The following is a 15,634-nucleotide window of genomic DNA, read 5'->3' as shown; positions in this document are numbered from 1 at the left end:
TTGAAAATGTGTACCAGTGCAATGTTATCTGGACCTAGGGTGACCAGATGTCCCGATTTTATAGGCACAGTCCCGATTTTTGGGTTTTTCTTATATAGGCTCCTATTACCCCCCACCCCCGTCCCGATTTTTCACACTTGCTGTCTGGTCACCCTATCTGGACCCAGACATTGAAATAATAGCACAGTGTGTGAACTGCTGTATTCATTTTGAGTGTTAACTCTAAAGCCTAATTGTTGGACTTACTAATATTAGAAATTAATATAGACCACCAGACACTATTTTAACCATAGATTCCTTTATTAAACCCAAGGCCAAATGGTATTTTATACAATCGCTCAATTATACAATTGCCTAACAGCCTAAAAATAACAGTCACTACACCTAACAAAATATTTGTAAGCATGTGATCAAGATACTTACAAATAGGCCAGACCTAGGGAAAACAGTCTCATTCTGGGTGCTCATGGTAAGGTAGGGTCTGACAAAGACCCCTCTGCTTCTGAATTTTGTATACCCTTTAACAAACAAATGATATCACTGCCAATTCCTGACTTCAGCTAAAAACCAATTTGAGACAGGTCATCTTTAGTTCCACTTTCAAAGTAGATATGATTTAAAACCTCCTTTCTTCCCAGGCCTTTCCTCCCCTCCTTCTTGCTGATCAACAATTTTTCCATTGTACCTTGGTTCACATAGACTTTACTTTTAAGACAACACTGGCATTTCGGGTGGGAAGGTTTATACTGGCTCCTTTTAAGACATACTCCTTTTGTCTTATTTAAAACCATATGCAGCCACCCCTATCGGTCAGAGGGCTTCTTTTTAGAAACTTCCCCTTATCTCATTAGTTATTCTTTGAACCAGACATCCTGTCTACTTCATTCCTTCTGGCTTTACTCATTTTCAAGGTCGTCCTTCTTCTTGCTAGTCAGGGCCTTTCTTCACAACACACACATTTCCTTTACCAAACTTAAGCTAGATTTAATCTGTTAATTTCATATTTATCCTACATTAATCACAACCATTTACTTGCCAATATTAACTATTTTCTTATAAAAACATCCAGGCAATGTGCTTATTCCACCTGAGATTTCTTTTTTTTTTTGAAGGCTGCTCCACAGAAAGAAATTTTAAATATGCAAATACTACATTCAATTATCAGATATCCGATTGTTGTTGTTCATCTGTGAAGTTTCCCTCCCTCTCCTAACATTACCCATGCAGGCTCCCTCAACATGCTGCTTTGTCAGGCAAGTCAGAACCTTATCAGGCACCCTAGATGATTATTCTGAAATTGTTCCCGTTTCCATATAATTGATTAAGGAACATTCTCCCATCCATTCATCCATCTCTGCCCTTTGCAGTGGTTCCCTCGACCTTATGGCAACTCAGATCTCTGGAGCACAATAAAGAAGCACCAAACAGTTCCGTTGCAGAATTTGACTTAATCTGCTATTTGTCAGACTACACAATCAACTGCATCTTCCCTAAAAGAAGGTGGAAAGATGCTCACTGAGGCAGCCGGTCCTAACTTCCTGCTGGGAAACAAGCCGGTCTAGCAGTTGGACAGCCAGGCGGAGATGTGAGCATACACCCTACTGCTCTGCCGGATACCCGACTCCCAGAATGCTTCCCACGCCATCCCTCCTGCTGCTAACCACTCCCCTAGCTTCCCTCCACGCTCCCCCAGCCGCCTGCAGCCTCCGATCACACACTGCCCGTCTGCCCTGGGCCAGGCAGTGGGCGGCTCGCGGGAAGCCTGCAGCAGGCCTGGGGGAAATGCTGGGCAGCCTTGACCAGGGCTCCTCGCTGCAGGCGGGTCACAGGAGGAACACACAGCAGGCGGATCCGCCACGCCTCCCAGCACCGGAAGTACTTGCAGCGGAAATCCCCAACACCACTAAGCGCCGGAAGTCCACCTGCCCCGGCTCTGACGTCACCACGGCGCCGCCGGGAGCCCGTTGTCGTGGTGATGGAACCAACCCGCGACGGTTGCGGGTGGATGTTCTGTCGGTGACTCGGGGATGTGACCGTTGGTGGGGGACGGAACGCGGCTCCAACCGCCGCGAGGCCGGGCCGATGCCGGGCCGCAAATCCTCCAAGGAAAAGAAGCGGCGCCGCTCTCGTTCCAGCGGCCTAGACGGGGGCTCGGGCGCGGGGGGCACCGAGGGGAAGCGGCGAAGTACCGAGTCCAGCTACAGCCTCTTGGAGGTAACGTCCCCCAGCGTGGCCGGGGGCTGGGGCCTGGCCGGGCGCGCGGAAGCGGCGGTGCTCCCGCGGGGGAGGCAGGGCCTGTGGCGCTGAGCGCTAGGGTGGCTTTGAGCCGGGAGGGCCGCGGTACCGGCTAGGCGGCTGCTCGTTCTGGTTCCTGGAGCCCGAGGCCAGAAGGACCCGGTGAGATCGACTAGTCTGACCCCCTGCGTGGCCCGGGTGGTGGGGCTGCCCCGCCTAACTCCTGCGTGGGCTAGAGCAGAGCGCCCACCCGGCTGGACATGGCCAAGGGAGGCGCCCCCGTCCTCCAACCCACCAGCGTGAAAGCGTCTCCCCGACGGGCCTCTGCTAAAGCCCGACCCACTGGCATTGCTCCCACTCCCCGTGGGGTGGCCCTACCTTGCCAGCTCCTCTGAAGCAGCTACATCAGTCCGTTCCCTTTAGTGCACCGACAGTCAGTGTCCTGTTAAAGCCACTGTGAAGTGCTGGATTCAGAAAGAACATGACTCCTTCGAGTCAGGAAAAGTAACTCCTGCCTCAAGCTCAGAAGCGTTTTACACACAACACCAAAATAGAAAGCAACAGAGACAAATGTAGAGTAGAGAAAAGGCAAACAGATAGAAACCTGTTGAAGGAATAAAGTGCAGAAACTGTGTGGGGCTAGTCTGAGTATTGGTGAGCTGCATAACTTTTCCCATGGGAAATTAGATGGGGGACAAGTTTTAGAGGTGACCAAAATTTGTATATTAGTATCTACAGAATTGCATTATAGGAAAACAGTTTCACACTTACTAGCTAATTTTTAATGTTTGATGGTAAGGAGGGCTACATGAAAAGACATTTCTGGGGAATCTCTATAGTCTTTCCTGTACCGCATCGCCCTGCCCAATACATGTTCTTGTCATAACATTTACCCCATTTGGTTCTCAAGATCCTGGGCACAAACTGTTGTTTCAGCAAGACATTTGTCATTAGCAGTAGCTTTACAAAGGCTAATTGTGATTAACTGCGTCAGACATACCAGAGGAACATGTTTTTTGTGCTGCCAAACATCTCTCCCCTTGTTTTCCATTAATTTCAGGGAATACAGCAGCCCAGTTATAGCCAAGTGGGCAAAGTTTTATTTTGTTTTTCCAAATATATTATTCAGATTATGTGGCGAAGTAGCTCTTTGCTTTATGGTCTTTCAGACTGCTAGGATGAGCCAAAATAGCCAGCTTTTTGAGAGGGATATTAATGTTTGGCCTACACATTTGAAGAGCATTCATGTAACTTTCTCCATCTTACAATGTAAAGCACTTAAAGATTCATAACATTCCAGAAATACAAGATGTTCATTTGTAATATCCTTTTAAACATTTTATAGTAAGAACCATATTGTTGAGACAGACACCCCGTTGTAAAAGCTTTCCTCCTTTCTTGACTTATTAAAGAGACAATTTCCATTAATTGTATTTTTCCAAGCGTTTTAATATCTTTTAATTTTAGGAAATAAAATGTACTGTGCCATCTGCAGAAAAAGAGGAATTAGCTGAAGAGCACAGCGACATAGAAGATGGTGGACTAGACCTCAGTGTGTCTCTAAAACCAGTTAGTTTCTACATTGCAGACAAAAAAGAAATGCTTCATCAGTGCTTCTGTGTCATAGGGGAGAAGAAACTGCAGAAAATGCTGCCTGATGTTTTGAAGGTATTGAAATATACGTAACTCTTCAGTATATGCAGGGCTGAACAGCTCTGTTTGCCTCAGGTCAGTCCAGTGGATTTCCAACATGTGTATTACAGCAGCCTACATACCTTTTGTGCAACAGTTATATGAAATTTTAAATTTAATAATTTTCCACTAGGGTACAGTCCTCTGTTTTTATTTTTTTCACTCTTATTCAGAGTCTTCACAAAGATGAGACATGAAACCGTGGTGAAACTTGTCATTTAAAGATCCTTTGGCAATATTTTTAAGAAGGCATTGTTAACCCCAATTAGTCAAATGCACTAATTTTATTCTGTTCTGCTAAATTCCTCCTAGAATTCCAATTCGATGTGTTATTCACTTCATGTCTTAAACTGTTGCATAGTATTTCTATGCATTGTTAAGACATTGCTGTACTTTTAATTTTTTAAGTATTGATACCATGCTCATCACTGTGGTATATAGAAATGACAGCATTTCATAGTTGGGTTGAAGAGCTGCTTTGAGTATAGACTTCTTAATATTGAGCTGACTCAATGAGATTTGATTTTTATATTTCTAAAACTATTTAAATGTTTTCCTCTTTCTCTGTAATATGATAAACTCTTCTATGGTATGGAAGGAAAACAAACAGTAATAGAGCATAATTTTGTCATACCACAGCTGCTACAGTAAGACCTGACTCTAATTTATTATTGGAACATTCTGTAGAATGAGTGCCCGGTTTATGTCATCTGCTTGAGCTCCAGTCCTCCAGGTCACAAGTGAAAATGAATTTGGAATGTTCACCCTGGAGGAATGTTATTCCTGTTTAAAGAAAATAAAAACATACAATTTGATAAGACTAGCAGCCTCTGCTAAAGAAAACCCTAGAATTGAAATGTCTGTTGTTATCTAGGGTTAGATTAGCCAAGTGATTGATAGTAGGTTTCCTTTAAAAAACAACAATATTATTCTGGGAGTGTGCATCTTGTAATGTGACCTAAAAAGGTTAAAGGAACAGCTTTCCAGTCTGAGGCATTGAGCAAGTTTAAGGTAATGAGTTTAAAACAAAAGGATAGATAAACACAAAAAAACATACCTCATGTCATCCTTGCAGGGCTGTTTGTTGCCACAGGGATTGAAGTACAGTAACAAAACTGTGTCTAAGCCTGTTCTGCGCCTGAAGTTCTAATAATCTGTGACTGAAAATAACAAAGATTATTCTAAAGGGACTTTTATCCTTACCAGGAAATATGGTAGCTAGCATTCAGAAACACAAAAGAGCTAGAAATTCCATGCACTTCAGTAATATGGGCTAAATGCTTCATTTAACTACCCATGAAGAGTGTTAAGTACATTTTACCTATATCCTCTTCTTTTAAAATCACTTTTCAGATCCTTGTCATCCTATCTTGCTTACATAACTTGATGCCCCTGGGTAGGTCACTGGCAACAGGAATTGAACCCAGGACCGCTGAACATAAGACTTTACTGCCTGAGCTAGAAGGTGCAGCTCTGTTGGCTCTAATTTAAACTTCTTTGTGGTTCAGCTACTAGTTAGGGACAGAGCTTGTGGAGTAAGCATGGTTTATGCTCATGGCTCATATTACCAGCTTCTCCTACATAATGACTCACTAGCTTGCACTTTGTTCAGATGTCACAACCACCATAGAATCTAAACAGACACTTAATATTGTGTAGTTTTTCAGAAATTGTATCTTTGTATTTGTCAGTTTTAATTTTTTTATTGTTGTTAAATACTTAACTTTACACACACACACACACACACGTCTTATTGCTCCTTTGTAGTTATCTGATGGCTGTGATATCTCAGGAAGGTGCATCACAGCAAAAAAGGAGCTGCTGTCTGAGCTGGATGTTGTATGAACTGTACGAGAGGAACTGAAACTTTGAGTGATGTACATAATATCCCTGCTAGTTTGGTTAATGAGAACATGCAGCAGGTAGAGCTGAAATGGCTGGAACGTTCATGTTGTATTTGCAGTTCATCTTCCAAAGGTGGTTGTCCGGATCAAAGAGGATAGAGAAGATCATCAGGTCTCAGCAAGAATTCAAAAGCCCTTTGAGGTGTGATGAAGAGAGGTTTTTTTTTTTTTTCAGATTTGATTCATCTGCATCTCTTAATGATTTCAGATTCTTTCACTCTAAAGACAACAGTTGTTTAATTTTTGATAGAAGTGGAGGGTTGATTGTGATTTGCATATATGCTTCTCCTCAGATATGTGGATTATGAATGTGGATTTTTTTGTTTTAATTTATTGCCTCAATCTTCTTAGAATTGTTCCATGGAGGAAATCAAAAGACTTTGCCTGGATCAGTTAGAACTTCTATCTGAGAAAAAACTCCTGAAGATTCTTGAAGGTAAGAACTAGCTCTTTATTTTCTCTTATGATAAATTCTGCAGATTTTGATCTTTAATTGTACAACAGTGCCCAGTTAAAGGAATCTACCTTAAAGATGGGCCTTTTCTGCATCAAACCACTGCATCCTCAGAAATTTCTTAAAATAAATAACTTGAAAGGAATAAACTTCTAGTACTGTAAAAAGTTAAAATTATCTGGCTAACTATATTTTTCTACATAAACCAAAATATATGTAATAAGACAATAGCTCTTAACCACATTTTTCTATCAACAGGTATTAACTTATCTAATGTCATCTGCTGTGATATACCTAGGGTTGCTCAAAAACTTTGTCTAAACTATTTTTGATGGAAAATAAGGTTTTCGACAAAACAAACTTTTTCATGCAAAGTGTCTTTCTATGGAAAACTGCTTTTTGTCAAAAAACTCCCAAACTTTTTTTTTGTGTTGATTTGACATTAAACTGCCATCTCCTGAGCCCCTGCGATTTTCCTGTATGGACAGTTTAAAGTTGAAATGATCCAACACAAAATATTTAATTTTGATTTTTCTCAATAGAAATTTTTCACCCTAAAGTTTTCAGTTATCAGACTTTCAACAAAAAGTATAATTTTTCCATGGAAATTTTTTTAAAGAAAAACAGATTTTTATTTTCATCTAAATTTTCTGCAGGAAAACATCCCTTTTTCTGACCAGCTCTAGATTGTTGTTCTATTAAAGCAAAATTCATGGTTGTTGTATAGAGTCATAGGGTTAGAATGAGAATCTTCTCTCAGCCCATAGAAAAGGGCAGTATGGTGCTGCCCCAGGAACAGACCAGGAAGGGAGTTGGCTATTAATAGCCACACTTCTTTCCTTGGATCCCCACGTGCTACGGAGGGAAATAATTTGCTGCTGTTATGTATGAGTAGCAGATTACATCCCCTGCTGTACCAGCTCAGCTGTGCTGGCTGATGCATTGGGGTAGAGTCATAGTTCTACCTAATCTCCCACCCAATGCATCAAGGTGTGTAGCAATCCCATGTAGGCTGTTCTGTCCCCTGCTGTGACACGCTTATGTAGCCTGTGCTGGGAAGTAATGCGGTGTCATATTTTCTTGTACAAGCACTGGGGGCAAGCCACAGTTTAGTGTGTTGTAATTGAGTTTCATATGGGTGTGCTGCATGACAGGCCCCGGGGTTGACGTGTAGCTGCTCTGTGGCTGCATTCGAACCCATGAGCTGGAATAGTGTCTGCAGCCTCTTTTGCAGTCCCTACTTGGGGACTTTCAGCTACTAGATCCATGTATTCACATGGTATCCAGTGGTACCTTCTCTGGTCTGTCTGCCAAATTCCCTTCAATATTGGCTTGTTTATTGCTAACTTTTCTGTGCCAATGTTGAGCTCCCCTTTGGTTGCAGGAGATGCAGAGGTCCTCTGAGTGGGTGGTCCACCTATAACCCCTCTTGTGTAGCTCACTGTGGGGCTTACGTGATGCAGATTCTCTGCCTTTCATTGCCCTTTTCCCTTAATACAGTAACAAAGCTGGAATTGCCCCTAACCAACTGGATTTTCTTATACGTTAATGGATAATCAAAGGATAGTTCAAACTAGTCTCAGCTTGTGGGCAGCAGCAATTTCAGAAATTGCTTTTTCTTTTGGGTAAATGTAATTTTAGAACATCTTCAACTGGAAAAACTACACTGTTGACTTTGGGTAAAATTAAGTTTTGAAAATAACTCCAAGCAGGTAGGAAGCAACACTTGGCTATATTCTCATATGCCGAAATTTTATACATCAAGGTGAGACTGGAGCTGACTCTGATACTGATGAAGATGCAGACCGTGGTGGAAATAAGACCGGAGTTGAATCAATCAGTCAGTGAGTATATTAAAAAACAAAAAACAAAAAACTTGAAAGAGGTTTTGCTTTCCTCTACCTCGGTTCACAGTAGCACCAAAGGCCCCAATACCCCCTCAGACCCTTACTCAAATGGTTAATCCAGTTGAAGCCAATATGAGTGGTATTGTTAGGGTCCAACTCTACAAACCTGTACTAACACTTTATCTGCATTGAAGACAAAGTTGTATCGTAAATCTCTCTTAGACAGACCCTCACAATTGTTAGCCCCATCACTTTCCATTAAATAATTTCCATAAATGAGTCCTACCAAAACCAAACCATTGCATTGCTCATTTAATAAAAAGAAAGTTTAGCCTTAGTGTGACACTAAAACAGTATATACCTTACTGGATGATGATGATCATGTGCAAAAATTCTACGTAATTGCAAATTAACTAAGACATTAACTACAGAGATCTTGCAAGGGAATTGCACAAGCACTTAGGCCCTGATTCTGCAATCTTATCCACACAGATGGACCCTTGAACCCATGCACAGCCCTACTTTGGCACTGTCCAGTCATCAAAGTCCACCTGCACTGATCTAATTGTAGAATCAGAGCTAAAGAGAATAGATTAGAATAGAAATACCTTTCATCCTTTTTGCAGAAGTTGTATGAAGCTCCTTATCAGACTACTAGATATTCGTTGTAAGAGCTTAGTGGGTTTTTTTGTGTGCATTGTGCTGCTTTGCATATTTAAGATGCCATTATAAAGAATTCTGATTTAGGGGAATATTTTCATCTATGCATGTGTTGTAGTTAACATTAATACCCATTAATACTTATGTGTGCAAAAGTAAAACCAGGAAAATATATCACTTTCATCCTATATGAATCTTGAAGCCCTTTACAAACTGTGAGCCTGATCCTGAGGTGCTGATCACCCTTTGTGATGTGCTGAATGCCTCCTACTTTTATGGGAGTCAGTGAGCTAAGTACTTTGTAGCATCAGGTCCTAGATATGTCAAGCTGTCTCTTCGTCCCTTCATCCACCACTGGAAATCTAGCTAACAGCCAGTGAAATGTTCATTGGGGTGAGGAGGGGATCCTGTTGGCCAAGGATACTGAGGGGTTATCCTATGCTTCTAAAAAGTGCATAAGATTTTAATGGCTGTGGGGAGATGAGGGGGTACCCCTGTTTTTAAGGTTTGAGCTAATAGTGAAGTGTATACAACTCAGTCTATCTCAGAAAGATAAGGGCTGAATCAGTTCTGTCAAGATTGAGGATCGTAATTCTATAGCTTATAGTTGTTTCAAAACTAGTGTTTGAAGCAGGTAGTCATGACTTCCAGGCAAAATAAATTGAATAAAAATGGTATTTATGTGCAAATAAAATAGTTAGTGACTTTAGGGGGGAAAAAACTAAGAGGAAAATTGTGGTGTCACTTAGTGAATAAAACAGTAAAAATAAAAATATGAAGGGGAAAAAAGGGTTTATCATTTTTAACTAGTATATATCTGAACAGATTGCAAAATCCATTTGCTCGTAGAGCAGAGGCTTTCTCAGGGGAATACTATTAATCTCCGCAGAATCTAAACTTCAAATTTAAAAGAAAGGAATTCTTCAGCCCTTATGGTTGTGAAGATAACCTTCCAGACTGGAGCCAAATATAAATCAGATCATCACAGTGCAGTCTTCCAAAGGCTGAAGACATTGGCCAATTTTTATTCTGTTGTAGTTTGACAAAACAATGAGAGAGAACACAAGAATATTCGAGCAGAGTCTTGACAGTTTTCACTGTGGCTATGCAGAACCCTGTGGGAAGCAGTGAAACTGACAAGAATCTTGCTAGTTTCAACTCTGCAGCTGATAGACAACGCTATGAGTAGCAGCATCAACACTGTAATAAGTTCCTGAGGAAGAAGGTCAAAAACAGAAGCTGGGCATGCAGTGTCGAGTAGCAGATACCTCTGGCTTTTAGGGATGTAAATACCATTTAAAATGTTTAAATGGTTAACCGATTAAGCTGCGGGGGCCGATCCTGCTGGCCAGCGGGGCCCAGGGCTGGGTGGTGGGGCCTGCTGCAATGGGGCAACTGGGCTGGCAGGCCCGGGCGGGGTTAACGGTTCAGGCAGGTTAACTGGTCAGACTAATGCTTACCGGTTAACCTTTTACATCCCTACTGGCTTATGTGAAGGTAGAAGGCCAAGGGGGTGTAGAATACTGGAGACACTCACACCTCTTGCAGCAGCCAGTATACCTGAGAATGGGTGGGGGAGAAAGAGGAACAGACAAAGTTTCCTTTTCTCCCTCCTAGTAGTCAAAGAGAATTCTGGGGGAGTTGGAAAACATCAGAACTGCATACGAGCCACAGGTTCCTGCAAAGGATGAAGTCCCTGAACAAGGTGCAGGCAGGAGATGTGGTCACAATATCTTGCACCTAGGTAGGCTTAATCTTTGGGCCATTTTGTGTTAAGTAATTTTTTCAAGCCATTTATAAATGAATATAAATTGAAGTTAAAAGACAGTAAGAGCTTTTAGAAAACCGTCTTTCAGTCAGAACTGCACCATATCAGGGAGTAGACCGCTTGAATATGGCACTCTTCAGGAAATAACAGAAAAGCTGATGTTAAAGTAAATTTAAAATTTTTCCAAGGATTATAAACAATGTTAAGTTGTGTAAGATCAAAACCAGTTCAAATAGGGGAATATATCTTTGTTTTTCGAAGACAGTCTTTTCAGAAAAAGAGTCACCAAATGATTTGATGGGTAGTTCAGTACAGCTTTTGGGTTGAAGTGACTTGCTTCATGTAAACTGTTACCTTTTCTATATTCCTCAAGTATATTAATGAGACTACATTAAAGTTTTTTTTTTTTAAATCCCATTTGTCTTCTCTGTTTTCATAGACATGTAGATGTGAAGAACATGTCCCAGTGTGTAATCAAAGATTTATCATACTTTGAATTACCATTGATCAATTAGATTGCATCTTCAGTCCTGCTGACTTTTTTTTAAATAATCACATCTGTTCAAAGTCAACATTTTTGTAAACTTTTAAAATTTCTGTGGATAGATGGGTTTTACTGAAGGTATAATTTTTGTCAGTTGTCAAAGGATATCAGAATACACACAGTGATTAGATCTGATAAAATAAAAAGAAAGCTGTGTGCTCTGGCCTGGCAGTTAAGAGCAGAGGAACTGGAGCCAAGAGAATCTAGGTTCTAATTTCTATGTAACCATTAATTGAACTCACTGTGTTCTTTCAGCAAGCCTCATGGAGCTTCAAGCCCAGCACCTGACAAATTAGATGTAAATCAGAAATGGGCTAAAAACATGGTTTCTTGGCCCTTGGAGGAATAGCTTGAGACACCTACTCTGGGTACACTCAGAGAAGGCAATTCAGGAAGAACATTGTTTGGAAGGCCTCCAGGCTTCTACAAGATGTTGTGAGAACACCACCTGGCTCCTCTGCAGCCCACAGATGCCAAGGAAAAAAGTATTCTTGCAATCCCCCAGAACCTATTACAAGACTAAACTGGGGAATCGGTACCTGCTGAAGGAAAATAGGAAAGCAAAGTGGGGGACTGACAAGTAGCTGAAGAACTCACTTCCCAACCTCAGTACAGGGAAGAAACAGCTAGCCAGCTTCGTAGACAAATACTAGTTGACTGGCTCCCTCAACTAACTAGACCTCATTTAGCAAAAACCTTGGAATGTCCCAAATCCTTTGGCTTAATTGTGTTGTATTGTGAAACAGCAACAAAGAAGCAAACAGTGTTGTAAATAGTATATTAAAGATCTGACATTTGCATGTTAAGAAACTGCACACAGCTCTGAAGCTACGGAACAGATCTATTAGGGCAGTGTTTCTCAAAAGTGGCCACCAGCAGATTTTTTTGCTGCCACGACAGCCTCCAAAGCATGGGCAGAGATTGGGGGCACAAAGCAGCAAGACCCTCCCTGCAGCACCCAGTTGTTGCTGCTGAATACTTTTTTCCTTGGCATCTGTGGGCTGCAGAGGAGCCAGGTGGTTTTCTCACAACATCTTGTAGAAGCCTGGAGGCCTTCCAAACAATGTTCTTCCTGAATTGCCTTCTCTGAGTGTACCCAGAGTAGGTGTCTCAAACTATTCCTTGATGGATCACTATGTGTGTTGGTAGATGGGGGGCCAATATACTGGATACCGCTAACTAATAATCATGTATATTCTCTATGTGTAATGCAGTCAAGTTATCTTTGCTGTGAGAACTGTAATTGTGTGATTTTTTTCATTCAGTGTAACATGTTTGCTTTTAATCAGTAACTGCTTATAGGCTTTTGGTCACCTTACTCTCATGGATGCAGTTTTCCTTTGGTTTTGTTTAGGAAGCTTAACAGTTTGAAGATTTATTTTTGTTCTAACATATTTTGCTTCCAGATACAGGACTGCACCCAGACATATTATCCTCAGTTGGTCTTTATCCCCATAGGATAGGATGTTGAACTATACCATTTGGGACACAGGTTCTGCTAGTCACATCAGATATGAGCAGCACTATTAGCACCTGTTATCTGTTCACTGATATTCTATTCAGGTTCTTATACTGCACCCATCATCATGACATCAGAGCTCCTTGCTGTAGTGTGTTAAGCATTGTGTCCAAGATTTTCACATGTGGTTCTTCCTTTCATGTGGATTTATATTCTTTTTTTTTGTTTTTTATGGATGTGCTGTCTTATGTTGATGTTTTAGGGATCACCCAGACCAGTAAGAGGTTGTCACCTGCTCTGTAATCTTCAGATGCCTTAACACTGTGCTGCTATGGCTCAGATCTCTGACACGAGGAACCTACCCACAAGCACAAGGTCTCAACTTCCCCTAGCCTACTTACTCCTTGCAGGGTGACATCAACAGGCCTTCCTGTCCTGAGTCTCCCCAAATCCATCCTCCCTGAGTTCTTAACTACCGGACACTTGGACTGTTCCCCCTGGTTTGTCACCCCCAAAGGTGTGAAACCAGCCCCCAGATACCAGCTTACTTTGGCCCTCCACACAGTTTGCAAACAGAGACTTACTTGGAATGTGACAGCATAGAGTTGTGGAGAAGTCCAAGAGCACTTGTAAACTCAGGACTTACTTGACCAATTATGGGTATGTGTCTTCAACCAGAGGAGACTGCACTGTGACATAATCTTGAATTGTTTTCTTCTGTCAGTCAGCATAACCTCCATCTTGCTTTGGTTTAGGATCAACCAGCTGTTCATCCTTGAGCTGATCTCTGCCAATACTGACCTAACTTGATAGCAATGGTGGTGATGTGTTGCTAAATTGTATAGTTAGATGACTGCCCACACTTTGGTTCCTTATGAACTTTATTCAAGAGGCCAGACTGACATTGGTTTGTCTGGTTTATTGCTGTAAGCCAATAATATAGTACAGGAAAAGGGTTCTATATGATACCAGTGTTTGGGAAGCCGTCTCGTGCAGCGATGTGATCCCAAAATTACACCTTTATTTACATGTCACTGAAATCCAATCCATCACTTTTTCCCAGTTCCTTAACTTGTTATTCTGTTTTTAAACTTATCTTGGTTTTGGATACTAGCATTCCAGGTACTGGTCTGTGAAGTTACTTCTCCGTTTTGTACTAAGACATAGAGTGAATGTATCTTGATTTTGACAAGTTTCCTATCTGCTTATGTCAAATGCTTACTTCAGCAAATGCAAGGAGTTTTGGGAACTTAGAATATTGAACAGAGTTATGGTATCAGTCAGTTTAGGCTATATCATTGTTACAGTATTTGGTTTAATGTTGTTGGTGCTTAATGCATACTTATCTGTATGTGTATGATACGGATAATACATAAATTGATATGCTGGCTAGCCTGCATATGTATACATATTAGTCAACAGTTTTCTTATATTGTGAAAGATGGATAGATCTGTATGTCATCTGCATGTTGTTGGCATTTGAGCCCATGATGTCTTGCCAACAGGATGGATTTGATTTAAATCCAATTGATTTAAATCATGATTTAAATCACTAGTCAGTAAGACTCGATTTAATCAGGGATTTCTACATAAAAGTGTATTCTTGTTGTGTTATAACCTTAATACATATTCTTCACAACTCAGATGTAAGTTTCATTTTTATAAGGTACACACTATACATTTTTAAGTGATTTATTTGGTTTTACAGCTGTATCAGAAAATGAATGACTACTTGGTTATTTCATTTACCAAAGGTAATTGAAGCAGATATTAAGTCATTGGGAGGGAAACTATCTCCAATTCAACAGGTTAATCATTAATATTTGGAGGATTTTCTTGCCATGCTGTATTAGGCGGAGAACATCACCAGACAGACATATAAATTGTTTTATTTAACTAAAACAACAATGTTATGTATTCTGGATTTTTTTTTCTTTAACAGCAAACATATAATATTTTAACAAAATAAGCATATGAATTTTTTAATTTGGTTAAACATTCAAGTTTTTTAAAATCAGGTTTGTTTTTGTTAAAAACAATGTTAAGTGAAATATTTAAAAAAACAAAAAACAAAAATTAAATAGACTATGTCAGCCATGAGAAATATGGGAAACATGAGCAACTTAAAATATTGGCTTCTGCAGCTAACTCAGTCGTCTTCACCTTCATTTTCCTGTTTGTTCATAATCTGGAAAAGAAAAACAAGCTTTCCTGCTTTTTCAGGTCCCAAACAATTTCTCAGTTTGGAACTAATTAGTCCAAAGGAAGAAAATATTCTTTCTACACTGGCAGAAGAAGCTACTGCTGTTAAAAGTGAGATTATCACTTCAACAGTCTCTGAATCCAAGTGCTTAAGTGACTTCCACCAGTTCACTAGTGTGACTTTCTTTAAAACATCATCAGCAAACATATTTCTTGAATGGTTCACCCGTAGCTCTGAAGTTTATTATAGTTGGCATTATGGAAGGATAATTGCTGGATGTCCATGTCATAGCCAACTCCTCTTTTTTAGCAGTTAAGGTTTAATCCCCGGTTCTGAATATTGAGAATATTTGCAAGAAAATGAGCTAGGGATAGTGCTTGTCCTATTTTTTTTTTTTAATGCTTGTAATTTAACTCATTGCATATTTCTCCTTTTAAGATCTCACTCAGTTCCTTCCAGATTTCAACAGCATGAGCAATAAAACAGCTATTTCCCTGCATTTTGTTCAAGGCTACTGAAATAGGCTTCAGGGTACTCAGCATGTTTTCAACATTTCTCTTAAGCCCAATGTTGAGAACTTTGGCTGTGACAGTGCCATCTATTTTTTCACGATTTTGTCCACAAACTATCATCAGATTAGGCCTGTTCTGTAGTGCTCAAAACCGTCCACTACTGAGTTCCATCGCACCTCTTGTGGGAGAGTTAACTTGGTTCCTCCCACTTTTTTCAGAGCAGCTGCTGCAAAGTGGTGGTTACAGAAGTATTTTGCAATTTCAACAACATTAGCCTTTATTTCTGGAACACTGAAGTCTTTGGCTAGAAGGTGCATCAAATGAGCTCTGCAATCATATGTTATTAGCTTGGGACT

The 15,634-nt window shown here is 40.6% G+C and overlaps 1 protein-coding gene across 3 annotated transcripts in view; it reads left to right on the top strand.

Annotated features, from left to right (window-relative positions):
* Positions 1-1,098: 1,098 nt before the first annotated feature.
* Positions 1,099-15,634, top strand: part of CAAP1 (caspase activity and apoptosis inhibitor 1) — a 32,224-nt gene continuing 17,688 nt past the window's right edge. For 2 of the 3 annotated variants that reach the window (XM_065549663.1, XM_065549664.1), the window contains exons 1-4: positions 1,099-2,214; positions 3,703-3,903; positions 6,183-6,267; positions 8,051-8,129. In XM_065549663.1, the coding sequence (XP_065405735.1) occupies positions 1,630-2,214; positions 3,703-3,903; positions 6,183-6,267; positions 8,051-8,129 (950 nt within the window). In that variant the 5' untranslated portion in view covers positions 1,099-1,629. The remainder of the gene's footprint in view (positions 2,215-3,702; positions 3,904-6,182; positions 6,268-8,050; positions 8,130-15,634) is intronic. The other variant, XM_065549665.1, reaches the window with a different exon arrangement.

Source organism: Chrysemys picta, chromosome 6 (genome assembly GCF_011386835.1).
Source record: "Chrysemys picta bellii isolate R12L10 chromosome 6, ASM1138683v2, whole genome shotgun sequence".
Classification (NCBI taxonomy): Eukaryota; Metazoa; Chordata; order Testudines; family Emydidae; genus Chrysemys; species Chrysemys picta.
This window is presented reverse-complemented; position numbering and strand designations above follow the sequence as displayed.